General features: G+C 36.5%; 1 protein-coding gene across 3 annotated transcripts; it reads right to left on the bottom strand.

Annotated features, from left to right (window-relative positions):
• Window positions 1-1,715: 1,715 nt before the first annotated feature.
• On the bottom strand, window positions 1,716-23,649 carry LOC120129955 (protein transport protein Sec24-like At4g32640). 3 transcript variants are annotated; one of them, XM_039147339.1, is made up of 26 exons: window positions 23,484-23,499; window positions 22,533-23,343; window positions 22,380-22,493; window positions 21,591-21,824; window positions 21,321-21,395; window positions 21,081-21,179; window positions 20,861-20,972; window positions 19,423-19,550; window positions 18,738-18,857; window positions 16,789-16,869; window positions 15,935-16,012; window positions 15,699-15,791; window positions 14,970-15,024; window positions 14,766-14,842; window positions 13,852-13,923; window positions 13,614-13,697; window positions 12,416-12,535; window positions 12,236-12,304; window positions 11,210-11,287; window positions 4,177-4,315; window positions 3,700-3,864; window positions 3,356-3,501; window positions 3,100-3,279; window positions 2,367-2,455; window positions 2,210-2,241; window positions 1,716-1,892 (listed from the first exon to the last, which is right to left on the bottom strand). In XM_039147339.1, the coding sequence occupies exons 2-26, from the start codon at window positions 23,250-23,252 to the stop codon at window positions 1,786-1,788; spliced, it is 3,267 nt and encodes a 1,088-aa protein (XP_039003270.1). In that variant the 5' UTR covers window positions 23,253-23,343; window positions 23,484-23,499; the 3' UTR covers window positions 1,716-1,785. The 3 variants fall into 3 exon arrangements, with proteins under 3 accessions (XP_039003270.1, XP_039003269.1, XP_039003268.1); XM_039147338.1 differs by having other exon boundaries at window positions 22,380-23,333; window positions 23,485-23,649; XM_039147337.1 differs by having other exon boundaries at window positions 22,380-23,343.
• Between the last annotated feature and the right edge of the window lie 326 nt (window positions 23,650-23,975).

Genomic DNA, 23,975 nt, shown 5'->3' with positions numbered 1-23,975 from the left:
TAGTATTCTTATATTTTATTATTAAAAATTAAATTGAAAAATAATTTATTATTTGAAATTTTTATTTAAATAAAATTCGGATCAAATCAATCAAGTGGATTAACCTTTGCTACAAGCCCAGGACTACACCAGATATGCACAGGTTCAAGCAAAGGAATCATACTATTAGAGGTGACAAACAAGTGTGTTCGGGTGAGATTTAACTTTTTAAAATTGTGTTCTTTTTTAACTTTTTTTTTTTTGGTTCAAGACATATTTAGATAAATTTAAATAATTATGCGTGAATTGTTGTAAGATTAGATATGTTTATGAGTTGAATTAGTTCAACAACACGTTTTACTATTTATATAACATCCTAGAATTTTTAGGATAAATATGTATATCTTCATAAAAAAATATGTCAAAGTTTTCTGAGTTTGATATTACATGATTTTTATATTGTAATTGAAGTTAATCATATTAAGAATTTATTTATTAATAGTCTGAACGATATGTGGAAAAAACCCAACCTATTTTTAAATAAAAAGAGGAGAAAAATCATTATTTTATATCTTTTAACATTCATGCCATCTTTTTAATTCATACTTTTTCCTACAACAATTTCCTCTCCATCTCTTCCTCTTCATATTTTCTTCATAACCAAAGTACACTTATGATAAAGTTATCGAAGATATTTCAAAGATTAAAGTGGGTTTTAGTTTAGAGAAAGTTTGTTTAATATTTTCTTAAAAAACATCCCATCTTTCATGTTAAAACTCGTGGACTGAAGGGAAAGCCATTTCTGTAGGAATACTGTAAAAGGAAAGAAAAACAACACTTTTGGGTGAGTTTTACCCAAGAGAGAGAGAATGTTTAGATGGAAAGATGAATTCTAGAGGGTTTGGATTTTCAAATTTCACTTGAAAAATAGTTCCTATGCTTTCATTGGAGGTTTGGGCTTTTTTTTTATATTCGAATTATTACAAACTCAGATTAACACTTACTCTACATACTATGAACCTTTCTGGTTTGAGTTTCAAATTACGAGCAAGGCGAAGCCCTTTAATACTTCATGCCATTGCCAAATGAGATCTACTCCGACAAAGTGAAGGTACCCATCTTAAAAACAACATTGTTAGAATGAATAACCAAGAACTCTAAATATAAATAATAAAAGAAAGTAAAAGCAGCCATGGACTGTGCTGTGCTAGGTTAAATTTGATTCGAGACAACTAAAATATGATATCAGTGCTGTGTTTTTTTCCCATCCGAGCCGACAGTTCAGATCTTGAATATCTGACCCATGAACAGTTCGATTACAGAGGTTATGTTCCTATATTTACTACAAAATTTTTAGGACACACGAGTGGGATTTATGATACGAAAATTGGGAAACGAACCACCAGAGATGACTTGTATTATTATTACTTCAAATAACTGACCACTGTAATATCAAAATTTATTACAATTAAGAACCCTTTCTTCGGCAAAACTTAGCTTAAATACAGGTTTCAAGAAAAAAATTGATTGAGCTCCTAAATATCTGAAATTACAAAGCTTCTTTGTAACTTTAATCTCCAGGTGCATCATAAAATGTTGGACGAGCCCAACTTGTGAAACAAACTGTGAAAACCATAATAACACTCTCTTTCAGTAAGAATAGCCGCACAATACAAAAAACCCGAGTATGAGGTCACTCGGATTCTTGTCATCTCACTTGTATCTTTTTTTTTCCCCTTTGTGCTTCATGCAAAATCCCAAATCAAAATCGAATACCTGTTCAGCTTAGCTATGGAAGCTTGAAACTTATGCCATTTTCATTTGGATTTGCCTATGGATATGTACAAGAAACTCGATATAAGAAGGGCCACCTGCATTCTTGTCTTCAACCATGCATGATAAGAACAGCATTCCTGAAAATGTAGGCATTAAATCATGAGAATGCCATAATATAATTTTTTTCTTCTAAAATACAAATTGACTATATACTAATTACTCTGATAATAAGAAACCTGCAAGCGTAGAAGCAATTTGCTTCGTTGTCAAAAAAATAAGGCAAAAATTCTCGGACAAACCATTAACACCTTAGTCTAGCTCTCAAATTTCAAAGTTACGAGAAGTTTTTATGATCACATGTTAGAAAAATCAGTGGCTATTTTGGTTGAATATTCCACATATGATAATTTGTCAAAAAGTATCATAGTTTGAGTAATAAGTTCAATTAACTGACCTGATGGATCCCCCTTCTTGCACAATTTGAAGCTGCAAAAGAATATCAGCACAAAATTGCATTAAACAGCCAAATATACTTTACTCTTTCAGTAAAGGATATGGAAAAAAACCGTTAGTTTAGGGGTAAAGTAACAGTAAAGAATCATTAATCATACCGAAGGTAGGAACATCTTTGTTGGCGAATCACATTTACTACATCATTTAACTTCTTTGATAAAGGATTGGCAAATTGCTGCATCACGAACTGAACATCCAACGTTGAAAAAAGACCGTAAGTGTCAGTACTAGGAAGGTGAAAGGGTCCAGACGCGGAATAATTCTGACAAGTGAAAAACATATCATGGAACAAACACCATAAGCCCCATAAAGTTTTCTTCTCTTTTTCCATTTTCCCCAATCTTTTCTTACTAACAGACCGAGAGGAGATAGCCTTACCCAATTATTCTAACACTTGAATCCATGTTCACTCATTTCAGCTTCATACCATTCAGTCATCAAATTCAACAACTTTCAAGACTCTTCTCATTCAATCCAAGAAGCACTCTCTCCATAAACCACAAAGGGAAATTCACAAATTTAAATGGAAGGAAAGCGAAAATAAGCACGCAGACAAAAATCATTGCACAGGGAGTTTAATAGTGATTTCAAATCAAAACACGGATGTGGTCTGTTTAATATATACTGGGCCATTTGAATTTAGTATTTGAATGTTCAATTTATTTTAAAACAAATAGGGCTCAGTTATTTTCAGCCGATAAAAACCTGAAATGTCTGTGAAAAGAAGTCCGGGTCCTCGACACTTTCTTTACGAGTGATTAGGTCAGAATTCACAAAATGTTTCTAATAAATTGATGAGGATTATCAGAAACACAAAGTAAAACAAAGTACCTGAGCGGGGACTTCATCAACTGAGGTGAAGCCAAAAAGTTGTTGCAAGACACTCAAATCCACTGAGATCCCAAAATATATTAAAGCATCCTCACCATTCTCAAGAAGATATATTCCATCATCACTGACATGTTCACTAGAAAGTGGGATTGTAGGAGGAAGAATAGAATCACCCCCTTCCTATCCAACAAGCAGAAAATTGTCTGTTAGCAGGATTAAAATACTTTGGACCTCGAGGCAACTATTAATTTATTACCTTTGAATTAAGGTTGTGGATGGCAAACATCCTGGGATAAACAAGCGGGACTGCCAAAGGAATAGAAAGCGAGGAAACATAATTGAACCAGAATGAACGGTCATCTATTCTGCCATCATTTCGCAACCCTGTACTCTTGATTAATGCTGAAGAAAGGAAAAGACAAATATTTATCGAAATAAAAATATTTCAAATTTTTATTGAGAATACAATGGAGTTTCTACCATAGGATTTGCCAAAATGGAACAAAACATGGAGTTTGAAAATGGAATTAGATAAAATAATAATAATGGAAATAATGAGAGAGATCAAGTAATAATTTAAAAAAAAAGATATATTTATACCAAGGGTATATAGAGGAAGAAGCTTTAGAGCCTCAGGAAGAATAAGCTGTCCAGATGATGATACCGTGGCACAAAATTTACGATATGAAAGAAGAGTGTTGATGCAAAGATTTGTCACTTGGTCCCTCACTTGCAGAAGCGGGGTTGTAGGAATTTCATTTGCAGCTGCATTCAAGGTAAATTAGTAAAACACACTACATTTTCAGTATTCTTGCACATCAAATTAATGATTCCATGAAGAATGTTGCGACAAAATTCTTTGGATAAAATAACCAAGTAACATCTCTTCCATACAAGATCAATCCATAATGTGAAAAATAATGGAAATGCGGGGAACATCTTCAAATCACAGTTCGAAGCAGAGAAAATAGGCCATTGAGGGAAAAGACTGACTAGCAGAACCAGTAAACTTGCACAACCAATTCACCAAAATGGGAAAAGAAAGTAAAGAAAGATGTCCAATGCAGACTAGATTACCTTGTTTTAAGAAATATGCAAATTGAGTATCCAGGTCAGCAGCGCGAAACAAATTACTTAGCACATTTGTGCATGGCAAGGATAAGTTTGTGACCCGAATTCTTCTTTGCCCATAAATAGTGGTATACAGAAGTGCACACTGGAAAGTGAAAGCCAGAATATTATAGAAATATTATAAATGCATAAAAAATCTTACATTGTCGATGCTAACAAATAATGCAAGAAACGTCATGGGCATTAAAGATTCAGATACCAATAAATTTTTTTTTGATAGGAATGTAGGCCTCGTTAAAAACCCCCTTCATGATTAATAGAACACTAAGTGCTTCTCAATCAGCGGAAGGAGGAAAAGAGTGCCTTAGGATTCATTAAAAACCACAATATACATAGTGATTAACAACAACACATAAACACTCCCTTTACATAATCCAACCCAAAGACTACAAAAGCAAATCACAAATGTAAAACTAGCCAATACCAGCTTTGGCTAAACTATCAGCCTCAACATTGGCTGACCTAGCAACCCATCTAATAATACCATTCAACTCCCTTAACTTAGTAACAATATCTTTTACTAAATTAGAGTATACACCGGGACAGAGATCAAAATTCTTGACCCACTCTACTGCAAGTTACTATCAGATTCAATCAATAAACGTTCCTTCATCTGCTGATGAAACGGCTCAAAAAAAATTAGGCCCCTCTTAACTGCCAACAACTCAATCAGCGCCGGAGGACCTGGACCAGAAGGCTCTTGAAAAGAGCCCAACACCGAGCCATCCTCATCTCTAAGAATTCCCACAACACCACTCTTCCTCCAATCACCATTCACTGCTGCATCCACATTAAGTTTAATAAAACCCTTTGGAGGAGGAGACCAAGACACAATTTCAATGATCGAACACCTTGAATTAGAGCAAGAATCCCCAATAGTAGGATCAGAGATGAGAGAGTCTTTTAGAATAGAGACATCCTTGGAATTCGTTATGAACCAGGTCGCCAGCCTACATCTTGCCATAAAAAACATATCGATCTGATCGAGCCTACCCCCATCAAACACAATGTCATTCCTATATTTCCATATAGTCCATAGCACCACACCCGGAATATATGACCAAATTCTAGAATTAGGGACCAAATGCTCCCAAGCTAGCAGAAAACTTTGAGCATTGGCCTGCAAAACCGAACTAACACCCCACAATTTCAAAAATTTCATCCACAATGCCCATGCCACAAGGCAAGTAAAAAATAAATGCAAAGAGGATTCAACCTCTTTTTTACATAGGGGACATGACACATCTATAACAGCTGAAACTCCTCTCCTTTGTAGTTCCTGTTTTACTGGCAGTCTATGATGCACAACCTGCCACAAAAAGACCTCCACTCTGGGAGGCACCAAACCCCTCCAAATGAATCTCATCCAAAAAGAATCAACTGACAAAACAGGACTGCAAGCTATGACACTGGTCTTAACAGAATAGATCCCATCCCCGTTTCCTCTCCAAACCCACCCATCAGACAGATCCTTGGACAGAGATATATTGTGAATTAAGGTCATCAGATCGCAAAATTGAACCAGTTCCCAGTCACTCAAACTCCTTCTCAATTGAACATGCCAACACCAAACTGAGGACTTGAACTCACCAAACTCTTTTAACTTCCCATTTTTATTTACAGACAGAACAAATAATCTGGGGAAGACCTCTTTAAGAGGGGAAACAGTCGCCCAGTTATCAGACCAGAAACTGATTTTGTCCCCACTGCCCACTCGAACATCTAACAGACTTCGAAATTTAGCTCCGAACTGGTCATCTTTGATATGATTATTGACTATCGATTTCCAAATCCAAGAAGAAAAAGCATGTAGTTTTTCCTTGAAAATCAACAAACTAGGGTCCAGATTATACTTACTGCAAATAACCTTTTTCCACACTGACCCTCTATCATTCGCAAACCTCCAAGACCACTTTCCTAGGAGTGCTCTATTCATGTAATTAAGATCTAGAACTCCTAGACCACCCGCACTTTTTGCAGAGCATACTGTCGACCAGTTTATCCAATGGATTTTTTTAACCTCTGCCCCTCCTCCCCATAGAAAACTGGCCATAATGGAGTTTAGCTTAACAATCATGGAAGAGGGTATTTTAAACAGGGACATGAAATAGGTGGGTAATGAGCATAAAACAGCCTTCAATAACACTAATCTTCCTGCCACAGACAGAGTCCTCGCCTTTCAGCTGGCTAGCTTCTTGTTAAATTTCTGCACTATCGGATCCCACAACGCTATAGAATTTCTCTTAGCACCAAGCGGTAATCCCAAATATTCCGAAGGAAAATGTCCCACTACACAACCAATAGTATTAGCCCACTGCAACACCTCTTCCTCACTGATATTAATCCCAAATAATCTACACTTAGTGAGGTTTAATTGCAGTCCTGAAATGACTTCAAAGACCCGTAAGACCCTCTTGACATTTAGAATCTGTGTCTTCGAAGCCATACAGAAGATAATGAGATCATCTGCGAATTGCAAATGTGACAAACTAAGAGCTGTATCATCCTTGCCAACAATCAAACCACTGAACAGGCCCGAAGATACTGCTTTCCAAATCAGTAGATTAAGTAACTCGCCAATGAAATTAAACAGCAATGGGGACAAGGAGCACCCTTGTCTAAGACCTCTAGCCATAGGAAATTCATCCGTAGGAACCCCATTAACTAGCACTGAACCCGAGGCATTTGACACACATTTTTGAATCCAGCCACACCATTTTAATTCGAATCCCATTCTAACCATAACTTTAAATAAAATATCCCAATCTACCATATCGTAGGCCTTCTTGAAATCCACCTTCAACACACAACACACAACCCTTCAATCCTTTCTTCCTCCACAAATCAATACCTTCATTAGCAATGAAAGAACAATCCAAGATTTGTCTACCCTGAGTGAAGGCAAATTGTGAATCACTAACAACATCATCCATGCAACACCTCAACCTTCTCGAAAGGCACTTGGAAAGAATCTTGTACATCCCACCTACTAGGCTAATTGGTCTGAAATCATCTAGACCACCAATATTAGAGCCCTTTGGAATTAGAGTCATGAACGAATGATTAATGCCATGCTCCCAATCTTTTCCCAAGTAAAAGTTATTGAAAAAATTCATAATATCACCTTTCAATGAAGACCAAAATTTTTTGAAAAAACCCATACTCAGCCCATCCGGACCCGGAGCTTTGTTGCTATCACACGAATTCAAGGTTTCCCAAATTCGCCTTCCGTAAACTCCTTTTCTAGCATAAGACTCTGCTCCATTGAAATTCTTGAGAAATTTAACTTAATATCCACCACTTCCAAGGTAGTGCGGCTATTGAAAGCTTTGAAAAAATGCTCTTTGACAGCAGACTTTAACCGGACCGGGTCCCTGATAATAACCCCATCAACACAAATAGCATTTAGAGCGTTCCTCCGCCTCCTAATGGAAGCACAAGTGTGAAAAAATTTAGAATTCCGATCACCATCTTTAACCCACTTCTCTCTTGAATTTTGAAACCAGATTTGCTCCTCAATTCTGTAAAGTCTCTAAAGCTCATCCCTCAGTAACTTCAGCTCTGATGAACTATCAATAACTCCTGAAACTCGATTCTTCTGAAAAGAGTTCTCTAGGTGATGGATCTTGTCTTCAATAGCAGAAATCTGTTTACTAGGAAACTGATTCCTATTTCCAGACCAAGTCTTTATAGCAAACTTAGTATTTCTAAGAATGCTCAGAATTCCTGCTTTTTTCCTGACCCTCTTGAACTCATTAATAGACTCTGCAACTTTCTCTTGGAAGCCGTCCTCAGTCATCAAATAGCTAAACAGCCTAAACGGCCTCTTGCCCCAATTGTCTTCCCCACTCTCCAAAATAATAGCATTTTGATCAGAAATGGACTTTGGCAACAGCGATTGGGTAATATCAGAAAACTCAGAAAGGAAGCTGACATTAACCAGAAACCTATCCAGCCTAATAACCGTGGGGCAATCCCGATTACTGCTCCATGTATAATTCCCCCCTATTAAAGGTAAGTCAATCATCCCCGTTTGCTGAATGAACAGAGTGAAAATATCCATTGAATTTCTATTTTGAGACCTGCCATCCTTCTCCTCCTCTGTTAAGTAAGCATTGAAATCCCCTCCCACACATAAAGGCAAACTGCACCCATTTAAAAACTGTCCAAATTCTTCAAAGAAACTGGCCTTCTCTTCTTCCACAGACGGACCATAAACATTAATGAACCCACACCTAAATTGGTTGGATTTGAACTTCCCAAAAACAGCAATAAACCTCCTATGGATAAACTGGTCTTCTAACTCAAAACAACTATCATCCCAACAACTAAATAAGCCTCCTGAAGATCCAGCTGCTGGAGACACAACGAACCCCTGCAGCTTATTCAACCCACTTCTTCTTAAAAATGAGCTTGGTAAAATCTCAAGTTTTGTCTCTTGGAGAAAAAGAAACATTGGTTTTTTCTCTGAGGACAACTTCTGAACAGCTCTTTGTTTTTCCTTTTTGCCCAGCCCCCTAACATTCCAGGACAAGATAATGAGTTTTGTCATCATATTCAATTATAAAAAATACCAAAGCAATCCCAGAATCCATCTTAGGACTCAGCTAGCCTGACTCAAACCTTTCTCCAAATCCATAATTTTTTGTAGAAAAGCATTCTTCCCTTCCTTGAAAGAAATGCCCAGCATCCTGCTTATCTCCCAGGTAGCAATCGCTTCCTCCAACAGCCCTGAGAATGTTAATGTGGATACTGTAGTCACACTAGCATGGTCTAGAGCATCCCTAGTGAGGGATCTTTTCATTCTCCTGTAAGAGCGCTTGCCTCTTTGATCAACACAAACCCCTTCAGCCAACCCAGCCGCCTCTGAACTTTTAGAATGAAAACCACTTGAAATAGGAGACCTACCCAACTTTAAACTAGAAACCCTTCCTGGATCATCCAACCAAATTTTTCTTTCTCTGGACCTGCTGTAAAATCTCTTAGGACTCTTAATTAGCTTTCTCCCAACCGGGGCACTCTTCAAAGAAATAGGACTAGCAGAACGAGTTGGCGAACCAGCTCTAAAACATGACAACTTTAAGCCTTCAGCAGACCCCACTTCACCATCCATACCTGTTGTATCCTTAAAATCCGCCTCAGACCATAAGCCTTGACTGCCTCTGTCTTTGTCTCCATCCCCAGAGCTGCTAGTAACATTATGAATTTGCTTTTGATTAGCATTTCCGAGCCCAATGAATTTGACTGCTGGCCCAGCCGGAACTAGTCTCAAGATAGGAGAAAAAGGCTCACTGCTCCTGTCTGAAAGGGCCTGCAAACTGTCTTTATAATCCCCTTTATTTCTTAAACCCAGCCCAGCATAATCTCCCTTTTTACTACTCCCCAAACTGTGACCTTCTGACACAACTTCATTAATGTCTTTCCCTGCCAAGCTTCTTTTTGAAAACTGATTTTCTTCACCTGCTGCACCAACCCCGACAGGAAATCCCTGATCAATCCATAAGTCCACTTTCTGCCGGTCTTCCACATCAAGCTGACCTGGACCTGCCATGTCTGACGAACGTATACTATCGTCTTCCTCCTCTGACGACTCTACGACTGTGACTCTATCGTCGGAAAATTTATCCGGCGAGATGCCATGAAAGAAATTTGAAACCTGGGAAGTAGATCCCAACTTAGAAGTCACCTTGTATGATCTTCCATAGGAACCTAGAGTAAACACTTCCGGGACGTCAAAGGGACTTTCCACCCTAAGCAAAATTTTCACCATCGAGAGATCTTCCCTTGTTAGAGTCGAATCCTGGATGACCTCCACTGAACCCCACCTTCCAGCTAACTTCTGTAAGAAATTATCTTGCCAACATAACAGAGGGACACCGAACAGCTCCACCAAACAATAAGCCATAGGCACTCCACCTTCATTCAACAGAGGTGCCAACCGATCGAACCAGAACCATAACTCCTTACTCTTATTTGACCACGCATCCTTCATCAATTCCTTTGATTTGAACGTTATAACACAAGAGTTCCAAACATATCCCCAGCTCGCAATTTGAACTTCAAAACCATCACTAGCCAAACCTTTTTGAACCAACTCCAGCTCAAAGGAATGTTTCACAATACCCATTAGAGATCTTTTCACCCAACTTGAATTTTCAGTAGGAATATGCATTTCCCAAATATTCTTCTTCTTCTTCATCCCTCTTCCCCTGTCTAGACTTTCGTAACTTTTCCCTATATGCTCCGACTCAGTCTTTTGCGAACTGCACGACACCAAGACATCTTTGTATGATCTATCATCTCTTAATCTGCTCGGAATCACAGCCTTCGAACTTGGATTAGCTTTATCAAATATAACCTTTTCCTGGACACCAACTGAAAGACGAGAAGAACCAGCAACCCTTGGTCGAACACTCTGGTACTTTGCAACTCCAACATAAATTTTCCTCCCATCTATCCACAACCCGTTAATATTTTCAACTGCATTCCTCATCTCTGTTTCATTACCAAACTGAACGAAGGCAAAAGTGAAAGATTTATACTTTGGCCTGTTCACCACATTTGGTATGAAAATTCTCACCACCTGACCCTGATCGATAAATATGTTTCTTAGCTCACTCCTAGTGACTCTCTTACTCAGGTTGTCAACGAATACAGTCCAACTCCCGCCGGAGGAAGACTGGCCTATTCCTTTTTCTCTCTCTTCTTTCCTGACACTCTCTCTCATCATTATAGGACAGTCTTTTGTAGACTTCTATCCAATATTTCTAAGTGTTGGGGTTTTTAGTTTATGGTTTATGTTTTTATGATTTGTTTCTTTCATTTCCCAAATCTATTTAGTATTATCTAACTATTTTATCCAACAATAAATCACAGGGATGTTTTGGAGCTCACGGAGGCTATTAAAAGTAAAGACGGAGAATCAGAAACATATATTTCTGAAATTGAGGTTTCTCTGAGAGATACCAATAATTAGTACCTGAAAAGCACATTCAGAACCATCTTGTAATTTGTCATCATGCTTTAAGGTTACCAATATGCATTTGTCACAATCAATCTGCAAACCAAAAAGGACAGATCATGGGTTGAAACAAAAATAGATAAAACACAAAAAAAATCTGCTCAAGCTGCGCTTAACCATGCCAAAACCCTTCCTAGCAGAAAATGTGTAAAATTTCTTTTGAACAAAATTACCAATTCAGGAGCTACAAAAGCATAGCTCATGAAAGAACAAAAATACATCATGATAAGGGGAAAATGTTGAATAAGAAATATCTCATTTTGGAATTGGTTACTTGATACTAAATATAAGAACTTGACGAGGAACTTTTATGATAAGCATTGCAAGAAGAGTATCTTGCTCCAACCCAATGGCAGCTTAATTTTTTTAATTAACCATGTTACAACACGTTGAATACCTCAAGAGGGCATAAATTATGACTGTAAAACTCTTCAAACAGAAGGAAAAACCAAAGAAAATTTGCTCTCACTTGTCAACCCCATACCAAGCCTTCAAATATCTCCAGTCCAGTCATATACCAACTAAGAAACAAACCACCAGGAAGAAGCCATACATCTAACTCGATAACTCATCACTCATTTCCCTAGCTCATTCATAGTGCAATTATAAGATTGACTTAAATTAAAAATATAAGAAAATATAAAATCATTTTGCTAAGTAGTTAAAGACTATTGACTGAATTTCAAACACCCGGCAAAAATACAACCAATAGGTTAGGAATAAATTATTCAACACATCAATCCCCAAAATCAAACAATATTCACCAGGCTAGAAGCACAAAATCCCAGATACTTGATCCAAGCAAAGCTTGTAACACTTATTTTAGCAAGGATTTTAATCACCCAACTTGAGTTCAAAGCTAAACAATATGCAGAAAATAATTTTATAATTTCCTTAAGTTAATCAAACAGTGCGAGTAGTTCAGAAGTTAGAACAAATTAATGAGAAATATAAGACCAAGTATTTTTCAAAAGGAGCACAAACCCCAGCTAGGTCAATGTCAGTTGGAATGTGTTTGCAGAAGTTTCCAGAGTAATCATGAACTTGAATACCCTATAAGTACACAAGTGGGAAATATATTAAAATATGGTTAAATTATCATCATAACCGAAAAAGTCAACTATCATATTTCACCTAAGAAACAGAGCAAAACAGAAACATTACCTGGCCGCATCTTACACGCATGACAGCTTCAAAACCTTGGGGCCTAGTGATGTTCCATCTAAGGTCATTGTAGAGCTTGGCAGGATCAGATACAGCAGAAAAAGGGTAATAATAATACACCTGGAATTTGGAGAAATGTGTTGAAAAGTAAGTCTCCCACTCAAGAAATAACTCTGTAATCCTGATACTGAAGACCTCGAACATAGAGTTTGACAAGTAGAGGTTTGAATGAATAATATATACATCAATATAGACTCAGGCTTTCAAGTTTCACCAAGTTATGCATCAGGCTCGATATTTTATTGATTAGTACTCTATTGGGGACAGCAAACAAGTAGGTGGAGGATGAGATGACAACAGCAAGTTCACACAAAGAGAGCCATGTAGTTTATCACACAAAGAGAGGATTGACTAAAGAGGACTTAAATAACAAAAAAAGGGAATAAGCACTCATCCGTCATATTTGTACTGCTCCCTTTATACTTGAGATGCACCTCGTCCATAGTTTACCAATGACCATTGTTTAACCAGGAAACTCAGCAAGCCCGTATATAAATTTTTTGGATGTGGTATTGGAGATTACAATAGCACAGAGTCAGATCAGAAAATCTAGCCCGTTAGAATTTCAGTTACAAATTGTCATTGTGTGACCTGACCTTAAGCAAAAAAATGTCCAATAAGCACTGATATTGAAATACCATGCAACAGAAAATTTTAAAGCACAGCCTCATGCAAGGTTTGCAACCTAGTGCACTTTACGAACTTCAGAGTAGCTGGCTCACTGAAATGCTTAATATGACCAGGAAATAGAGATTAGAGATTAGCTATATACTTAGGTTTACAAGAGGTACTTTGGATGACTTGTATTAAAAATTGTACTCCCTCCATAACATATGTTTCACATTTTAATGAAAATTGGTCTCAACATTTTTCATTACAAAATTTTATAACTTAAATCATGGTAATTACTATTAAAAACTTGAATCTTAACAAGTTTACATAAAAGACTTTATGCTAATATAACTTTAAAATTTAAATTAAGAGAACAGTGCAGACTGCAGATGGATTCAATTGAAGCAGAGTAACAAACAACTTCACCATTTCTATTCAAGTATGGGTTCCAGAAGATAAACATTTGTGTTAAATTATCAGCCACTAAAACAAATCAATAAAAACAAAGTAAATTTTATGTTCATACCTGGCCTCCAGTAGTTCTTGGGATGACAGAGATGGAAGCAATGTCTACATAACTCTGGGCAGTTAAAAATACATCAACACAGACCTGCAATGTGTTGCAATATAAGAACATGCTGGAAAAATTCAGTCATAAGATAGATTTATCTAACCAACTATGAATTTCAACAAGCGTTCATCAGGCAGGTTTTTATTATCACATCACGAGGATATCAAGGAGAAAAAAATTACTTTTAGTTTACCTGATACTCAGCAAATTCAATTGCCATTGTCTTAAGAATTTTGTCAGCTGCTTGCAGTAATTTATGAGCCTCCTAATCAAATAGAAATGGAAAATAAAAAAAATGTAAGCAGAATTTCATCTTCCATTGAATATAAAATAGTTCTTGTTTCAATCACAAATACTCTGAATTATAATAAGCAAATATATCACAAGAGATTCAATATGAAAGAACAGAAAATAAGATCATATCTGAAACGCAGATTAATAGTTGGCTAATTCATTTTATTATTTTTCTGGATGAATGTTTTTAATTATTTTATCTTCTTTCTCTCAGAAGGGGACTCACACACATCCACTGTTGAGTGAATATCACAAATGGATTACAAAGATGATCATTAGAGATAAGTACCATAACCATCCCAAAAAAGAGCCAAATCTTTGAAAGCCTACCAACCACAGAAAAAATACAGACACCAAAAGCCTAGTCTAGCCTTGCAACGGTATCACATTTTGGTTAGGAAAACTTGAATCCATGGAAAGCATTATATTCAAAAGAAGATTATATATATCTAGATCTAGAAGATCAAAGAAGCATTTCAACTAATGAATAAGAAAACAGATTAATCAGTTTCATAATCATAAATCAAATTCTTATGTAGTAACTATCCTAATATTCTGAATAGATGATAGAATCAACTTGCAAATGTTGAACAGATAAAGAAGCTTTTAGAGATGAGATGCAGTGGTTATAACAGTGAAGTTGGACAACCAAACAGAAGATTCCACATTTTTAGGTGCAAGTCTTAAGGTACAACAATATCTCCACCTTAAAGAACTATACCATGGGGAAAAAGAGTTTTAAAAAATAACATTGCACTATTAATCAAGTAAAAATAAACACACAAAGGAAACAATAAAAAGCCATATGCAAACCTTTTCACTAGCAGAAACGTTAGTCCTCCCTTCAGCCTCCCTAGAAGAAAAGGCAACAATACCAACTGATGGCAAAACTGTTACAAAATATAGATTCGTTCATTAGAGAGCTATAGCAAATTATACGTTAATTTCTGTGTATGAGAGCTGTATTATATGTTATTCCGAAACATGCAAATGTCAAATAGGTAGATAAGAGTTTGCCTGACTGAAATACTAGAAGCTTCCCTCCAGTACTTTTCATGGCCAAGAACGCAGCCTGAAATATAAAAAGAACACCAAGATATCAACATCTACACAATGTACAGGAATTGTTGTACACCCTAAATTATGACCACGCATTATTAACCTTCCAGGAAACCATAAAACTCTTTAACTTTCCAGAAACCTCAAAGAAAGCTAAAGTTATTGAACATAATTTATTTAAGCAGCAGAGGTTAAGTTTCTTGCCTTTCAAACCTTGAACAAGTTCCACTTTTTTTAATATATTCCTAACTATAACAAACTAGCATTTGCTAAATTTGGAAACAGATTAACCCAGGACAAAATCCTGACGTTCTAGAATTGTCCCAGTGGTAGGATCAGTGAGGTTAAGCTAAAGTTATTGAACATAATTTGTTTAAGCAGCAGAGGTTAAGTTTCTTGCCTTTCAAACCTTGAACAAGTTCCACTTTTTTATTATATTCCTAACTATAACAAACTAGCATTTGCTAAATTAGGAAACAGATTAACCCATGACAAAATCCTGACGTTCTAGAATTGTCCCAGTGGTAGGATCAGTGGGGTTGAGTGGACTCTATAACTAATAAGTAATAAGCTTGATCCGTCTTTTATGGTATAAGAAAAAGACAATCATATCTAATTAATAATTGAAACATGCAAAGAACAAGAATTTTATCTGTTAATTTATAGTATCGCCTTGAAATGGCTAACCTTGATCGCAGCACCAAAACATGACTCAGCAGTTGTACTAGTCTGAAACATTGTTGGGATGTTTTCAAGCAATAGCTCTAAATGTTGGCGGCACTGAATCCCCAGAATAAAAAACCATAGTCAGCAGAACATATTTGACAAATCGCAAGGATGACATGATAGCTTCAGCCATTGTTAAATTATGTACTTGGAAACTTCAACAAATATAAGGAAAATCCCATAAATTAAGAACCAACCTCAGAAAGCTGAACAACGACATCCGTTTCAAGAGGGGTATAGACATCTTGTATGTCGGGAACGATAAGCATCAGTGGCTGCAAATTGAAGACATCAAAATCAGCTAATGAACAATTCCAAGAGGTTCTTCATTAGATTACATCAGAGGAAAAGATCATACAAAAGAGTTTTCAGTGATCCATAATTTTTTTTTTGACAAAAGTTGGAGGTCTCATTAAAAACTCCCTTCGTATTCGTCCAAATACTAAGAAGTATGTTAACGAACATTGAAAGGAAGAAAAGAGTACCTCATAGTTTATTGAATAGAACACCTAATACATATGAAAACACGGAATACCCTCATACGGGGATATACACCATTACAAACCTCATAGTGATCCATAAAATATGAAACCTGACATGTTGAACAATACTAAAACATGTTGAACAATACTAAAAAGGTTGAACAAACCTTCTCGTACCAATCCCAAACACATTATTAGCAACATGTATGTTGGGTTATGTTGGGTGTATACCTACACCACTATTATACTGATCCTCCACCGATTAGTCCTAACCAATTAAACCTCACCTCAGCACATGATAGAACCATCCAAAATCACAATTTTGTATATGCATCCCAGTGCATTATATATTTAATTTACCATTATGTCGTTATTTGACACTACTTGCAGAAATAAAATATTGAAACCTCTTTAAAATATTAGTATCTTCTATACGTCATTATTGTGAAATTGACTTCCCTTTCTAAAGTAGGAAGCACCCAACAAGACAAGATCACAAAAATGTCTTCTGCCCAACAAACAATAGTTGCCTGAAAGAGGGAATGTTAAATGAAGCAACAATTACTGACCTGTTGCAGTGCCCGTTTCAAATTATAAAAATGGATTGTTGAGTCAAATGTTGCTATTCCGACTAGAGTTCGAGGACCTTCCTGTAATAAGGAATTAACACATCAAGCAACTGATTTTCCATTTCCTTGTTTATGTGTTGAGAAGAAATCATTGGACATGATGAAAAAGGAAAGATCAAGACCATGTATCACCCTCCAACTCAACTAACATTATCAGACATCGATTATGGCAGACAAAGAAGTAGACGACTTGCCTTATATTTAGCATGCATTGCAAAGGAAAAATAGCCATGCCTAAAGTACAATAATCATATTGATTAAAATCATAAAATCTCATGATTTAGCACCACATTCAATGGAAATACTCAAGCATATTCCCAAAACTATGCTTAATGAAAACAAACAATTGAAACACATTTGGTCTATCACACACATTGAAAGCCCACTTTATGATTTTCTTGATACACTTTTCAACTAAAGCCCAATTGAGAAAAGATATCCATTTGAAGTACAGGAAATACAACTGACCCAAATTGATAATCCATATTAGGTTCTCTACTAAAACATATAAACTTAGAATAAATATTAAAATCCTTGACCACGAACACCAAAACTGACTCAAAGGTTAGTGCGGAGTCATTGGCACTTCACAACCTCTATTATGTTACAACAATAAAATTTAAATTTCAACTTTTTTTAATGCACAAACAGCATGCAGTAAAGACAACAAAGAAAAGCAATAGCCACTCAATGTTACATCAACAAACTCACACTTCAAATTCTAACTTTTTCTTTAATGCACAAACAGCATACTATCAAGAGAACAAAGAAATGTGAAATCACACAATGTTATATCAACAAACTGGCTCAAAGGCTCATGTGGAGCCATTCCCACTTCACAACCTCTAATTTCTCATTAAAAGAAGAATTCACATTTCAATTTTTCTCCTTAATGCACAAACAACTCACTTTCAAGAGAACGAAGAAATACAGCATCCATAAAAATATTGCATCAAAAACAGTAACTCTAGTACAGCCTATCAGAACTAAGAAAAACTACAAATGGGACTAGTGGGAGGCGTGCATCTTGTCACTAAGTTGAAACTAACCCTATGTTTGGATTGCACAAAAACAAGGGAAAGGAAAGTAAGGGAAAATAAGGTCCTTTGTTTGGAAAAACCTTTTTATGTAAGCAAGGGAAAGAAAAGGGAGTTAAATATCCCTTGCTTTCCCTTGAAATTCACATTTTTTAACTACCCTAATTTGGGATGAAAACTAGGGGAAGGAAATGAAATTTTTAAAAGAGTTGTGAAATATTTTTTATCCCTCGATCTTCTACATAAATTATTTTATAAAAAGGGCCTAATTGGAAAAGTCATTAAAATAAACCATTTCCTTCCCTTTCCACTCTTTAACCAAACAAAGTTTGTCAAAATTCCTTTACTTATCTTAACCATCCAAACAAAAATTATCTTTTCCTTTCCTTTCTTTTCTTTTCCTTTCCTCTCTTTTCCTTTATAATTATTTATCCAAACATAAAGGAAATAAACACTTCAGTCATAATTTATCTAGGAAGAGTTCTGATGAAGAAATAAGACTCGAGATACAGTTATGCCTACGGAAATTCTTACATATAACAAAAATTCGGTCAAACATATGATGTGTTCAAACAATGAAAACAAACAGTAAAGAACCCGTTTCTTGAGAATTTAACAGCAACAAATCTTGCAGATAAATTTGACACTATAATTTAAAATCTTTTACAATTAATGATTAAAGAAAAATAATAGATCAAACCACAAACTATGATCTTGGTATAGTTTCCATATCTATTGATGAAATGCAACAAGGAGAACAATAGGGGGGGGGGGGAATGAACAACTAAATCAATAAATTACAACAAGAAAGAACTAAAAACCATCCGTTCTAAAAAATGATATGGAACTCACAGGAATATCAGAAATAACTTGACTAATTGCATTGCAAGCTGCAGCAGTAGCACCAGTCTGTACGGCATTCACGGATACATCAATAAGGAAAAAATACATGGCTGGCATTGGATCGCGGACCTGGAATGAGAAATTCAATCCAAAATAATGAACTATACTCTGAACCAATTAAATAACAAAAGGCACAGCATTGATGAAAGAATGAAAAAAAAGGCTAAAAAACGCCTTCCATAAACCCCTGGATGCAATAAATTCATACAACTAAACAGTAGAAAATGTTAGCATAATCTAGAATAGTTTAAATTATTTTCTCCCTTTCTTTGACTTTCATTTTTTTTTTGTTCGCTCATCTTAATCTTTTGGTTATTATCCCTGGAACGCAGGGTCAATCAAAGTTGTAAAAGGAAATATTCACTATCTTAACTCCTTTGCAACAGGATAGCAGTCAATCAAGAAGACAAGGGGCAAAAGATACATCTACCTGCGGGGACTAATATGTTACTAAGTTGAATAAACCAAATGTTAAATAATCACTTTAGTTATACATTATCCGCAGGTGTGCGCATTAACAATTGCTACTAAAGCATTTAAGAAAGAAATGAGAAAGAGATCTAGCCAGATTTAAATAAAGTAGAAATATATATGTATCAGTTTAAAATTTACAAACTTATAAATTTCAACAAACCATGTACTCTTTTGAAGCAACAAATTCAACTGTTCCTTTACAGAGCTCAGGTCTCTCATCAGCATCTCTACGACGGCCATCAGGACCAAGGTTGCAATGGTAGTCACGTGGAGTATCTTCAGTAAACCCTGAAAGAAAATAGCATAATCAGTGACATTGTCATCTTACTACATTACTGCAAGGTTCAATCATTCTTCACATCAAGGTTCAGACTAGCATCTTGGTTCTTAGCTAAATTCAACAACGTCTCCATCTCGAAGGACTCCCTCACCAGTGATCCCTCTCTTGGAGATCTTTGTTTTGTTCCAAAGAACCAGATTTTTAAACAGATTTCTTGGTCCCCTCCCCCTATGGGTTTTCTAAAGTTGAATGTTGATGCTGCTATCAAAGGTGATTGGAAGACAAGTGGATTAGGTGGAATCCTAAGAGATGAGTCTGGCACGGCACTTGGTTCTTTTCAAGAAGCTGCTGGTCCGAGTCCTCCTCCTTTAATGGAATTAAAGGCCATTAGACAGGGTTTAATCTTCTTTGAATCTTCTCGTTGGTGTTATAAGAAATGTTTGATTATTGAGAGTAATTGTAAGTCATAAGTGGAGTGGATTAAGAATTTGGATAAATGTCCAAGTTTGTATGTTTCTATCTCTAAAGAAATTGCTGATAAGTTAAGAAACTTGGAGGGCTTTATTCGTTGGGTAGCTAGGCCAGCAAATGCAGAGGCAGATGGTTTAGCGAAGTTTGATATTGGCTAAGATAGGGAGTTGGTGGTTGGGTTGTTTTTTTTTTTTGATAAGAAGTTGGGTTGTTTTTTATTTTGGTATTCGGGTTTTCTATTGTTTGGGGGGGTGAGTTTGGTTGTATTCACATACTTTGTACTAATCTTTTAGTAATAAAATTTGAGGCACTCTTTTCCTCCTTCCGCTAATTATGGAACACCTTTGGGTGTTTTAGTAATCATGAAGGGGGTTTTTAACGAGGCCTCCACTTCTTATAAAAAAAAACATTACGGAACCACAATCAGAGAGCATAAATAGAAAAGCTCAATGTGTGGTCATGGAATTTATCCAACATGAAATAAATATTTTTGTATCTATGACTGAAATGTAAGTGGCATTTATTTGTAAAATGTGTAAATGATAGAATCCAACATACTAAGAATAGAACAGATCAATATAATATCTAAGGAACCTATAGGTGACAACTAAGATACTCGGAGACTATTATCACATTTCAAACATAAATGGTTGTTTAAAAGCTTCATATCAAAAGCTCTCAAATAATAATCGCAATATTAAATCCCCAAATTATAAGCATAACTAATCATTTAAGTTTTGACAGTAATGAAACAAACGCAACAGAAATGTATGAATACAAAAATAATTAAAAGCCACAAGATATTGCTGAATGTGTGATATGAACACACAAGATAAATAATACTGACCACATAAATTGCAGATGAACTTCATTCCCTGATCAATAAACTTCATGAAAGGATTTATATAACCTTTGCAACGAGAACATCGAACAGGACCACTTTCCCCAAAATCCACAACCTATGGAAGAAATGTTTAAAATATGATGAGTACACAAAATTTCCAAATTTCATAGTGGGCCTGACAGATTGGATAGCGAAATAGAAGTACAAGTTGGTCAGGCATTACTTGAATAGGATCCTCCGATGGATGAGGGAGGGCCATAGGTTGAACTAACAAAGCTAGCTGCATTCCAGAGGTTGTCAAAAGGTCGGCTGTGCAGGGGATCTAATAAACAAAAAGAAAAGTAAACAAGAGCATAAAACATCACGATGATTACTGGTTGTGGAATTGCAGCACGGACCTCATTAAAATATATGAGATTACAGAATAAAGAAGCCACAATAAATGTGTATAGCTTTTTATGACCTGATTGATGGTACATCTCATATATCGTGGACTACAATTCCCAGTGTCTCTGACAATGTAATCGCTTGTAGCAGGCTTCAAAAGATTACAAGTCATTAGGATAGATAAAAAAAATCAAATTGCAGCTATATGCATACATGCAGTGACAACCTTGATAAAGAATGATAGACCTAAGCTTAAATAAAGAACAAAAGGAATAGCCAAATTAGCAAATTCCAGATGAATTGAGTAATTTTCTTTCTATTCCTATGAATTGACGAGGGATAGTACCGGAGGAGGATTTGCCATGTTGCCTTGGCGAGTTTCATACACAATTGGTGTTGCACTTGGAATAGGTCTTGGAATTTGATTAGGATCAATCCTTGATGTCCCTGACAGAGGTGCTCCAGGTTGACCCATGGCAGGTGGAATGGTAGTCGTAGCTTGATTTGGAAGTTGTGGCATTCCATACATTCTTGGAGGTTGTGCATGTGTAGCACCGGGAATGTGGGGAGGTTGAGCTCCCTAAGGCAATTAAAACGGTCAGAATTCAAATCATTGATGGAAGCAAACAAAATGCAAACCCGCTCCAACCAGACCACACAATTCTGGTTAGAATTTTCAGTGCCTCATATGCATTGCCTTAAAATGGTTTCAAGTCACTAACACAATTTCAACCCATCTCAGAGCTTTAAAATATCCATCTAGACCGAAATTTCATTTTCATAGGCCGAATGATCAAATTCAACCTAAAGAAATAAATAACCAACTTTAAATTGATTCGAGCTAGAGGATATGTACACCAGCTATTGGACCAAACATCCAGGTCATTAGATGTACTTTTAATATAATTACTCAAGTGCAGGGCTAAGATTTCTACAATAATCATTCAGTGCTTAATGTAATTACTAAAGTACAGGGCTAAGATAGCAATAAAGGAAAGGAAGACAATCAAAGACTTTTTGCCTGATGCAGGTTGCTGAAGGACCAGCTCAATGGAAAAATAATCAATGATTAATTCCAACAGATAATAATTGATTATTGGAAGAATCTTGAAAGCATAAAGTTTTGATTACTAACCTGCTGGGGTTGCATTGGCCATGACTGTGGCCCATAAGGAGAACCAGGAGGCAGTGGTCTAGCCTGAGGCACTGCTGAAAATGGTGATGCTGAAGGCAAGGAAGGAGCTATCGGGGAACTAACAGCTGAACTTCCCAAAACAGAATGCATGGTTGAAGCCTGAGCAGGTGGCCTAGATGACATCATAGATGGTGGAGGTCCAACAGGGGGCTGTGAAACACTTGCAACAGAAGGAAATCGGGGAGGACCAGGCAAAGCTCCTGTACCAACTGCAGGTGGCCCGTTACTAAAAGGACCAGCAGGTGCATTTGACATTGGCACAGCAGGAGCACCAGTCAAAGGTAAAGATGACACAAAAGAACCCGGGCGAGAACCTGTTGGTGGTGGTGCAACAGAGACACCAGGTACACCTGAAGATGGGAAAGCACTAGAAGGTAGAACCGCACCGCCTGTGGATGAAGACAATGAAGCAGGAGGAGCTCTAGACCCAAAAGGGGGCGGGTGACTAACAGGTGAACCAACCGGTCTTCCTGGGGGTACATTTGCAGGTAATGTGGATTGTGGTGGTCCAGGAGGAAGCACTGCAGGTCTTCCTACCATCCCAGGTGGTGGTCCGGGCAGTGGTATTGGTGAGGAGGAAATTGGATATCCAGTAGAGACTGAAGCTTGAAAGAAGGGTGGTTGTTGACCAAAAGGGGGAGGTCTAGGACCAGAATTGGGCATAGAAAGTGGTCGATTTAGATTCAAATTCTGCATGCTGTCTGCAATTGAATTGGAATTGGTTTGATAATTAGGATTAAAATTAGGCGGTGGGGGTTGCTGCCGTGCATTGGCGTCGGGTCTAGGTGCCCCTGGAGGCACTGGAGCTGACATGATTTAATCAAAAACCAAATTCCAATCCCCTCTTTCAATATCCCTTTCCTTTAGATATATATTCTACAATACGATCAAACTCTACACAGCCAAAAAAAACAATAATTCTTTAAGCATTTCTAAGAAAATAAAGGTCTATAGCATTATGATCCCAACTTAACCAAAAACAAAAAGATCGAATCAAATAACACAAAATGAAATAAAATTGAGAAGAAGGAATTCAATTAAGTACCCGTGATCACAAGAATTGGATATGCTGACCGAACGAAACAATTAGCTTAGATCTGAATGATGTTATTTATATGGTAGGGTTTTAGAAAGAGAGAACGAAAAAATTAGGGTTTTTTTAGGAGGATCGACCAGTAGATTGGAATTTGGTTGAGGGAGAAGAAAGCGACAAAGACTGACATGAAAATTAATCTATCTTCGACAGTTACAAACTTACAGCTGTTAGATTTACCGTATTTCTTCCATTTATTCCGGGATTGTCTCCGGAAAAAGGGGTTAATATAGGATTAATATACGGTGTTATCGGATATATTATAATATATTTATAATATTCGGTTTAGGTTATCAGAAATGTTGAGTAATAATAATGTAGTAGGTCTAAATCATAAAGAAATATTAAAAAATTTGACAATCGGTAAACTTAGCTTGTCGGTTTGTGTCGATACAAATAAAAAATGGATCGCTCTATAGCAATATTACAGCTACAAATATGAC

Source organism: Hibiscus syriacus, unplaced genomic scaffold (assembly GCF_006381635.1).
Source record: "Hibiscus syriacus cultivar Baekdansim isolate YM2019G1 unplaced genomic scaffold, ASM638163v2 tig00110505_pilon, whole genome shotgun sequence".
In the NCBI taxonomy this organism is placed as follows: domain Eukaryota; kingdom Viridiplantae; phylum Streptophyta; class Magnoliopsida; order Malvales; family Malvaceae; genus Hibiscus; species Hibiscus syriacus.
The sequence above is the reverse complement of the archived record's forward strand: the minus strand, read 5'-3'. Positions and strand labels throughout refer to the sequence as shown.

Coding starts and splice junctions, on each gene's coding strand:
- LOC120129955 (XM_039147338.1), bottom strand. CDS start 23,252: ATGTCAGCTCCAGTGCCTCCAGGGGCACCTAGACCCGACGCCAATGCA. Junction 21,396..21,590: donor ACATGGCAAATCCTCCTCCG/GTACTATCCCTC, acceptor AATCTTTTGAAG/CCTGCTACAAGCGATTACAT. Junction 1,893..2,209: donor CAAGAAGGGGGATCCATCAG/GTCAGTTAATTG, acceptor CTACATTTTCAG/GAATGCTGTTCTTATCATGC.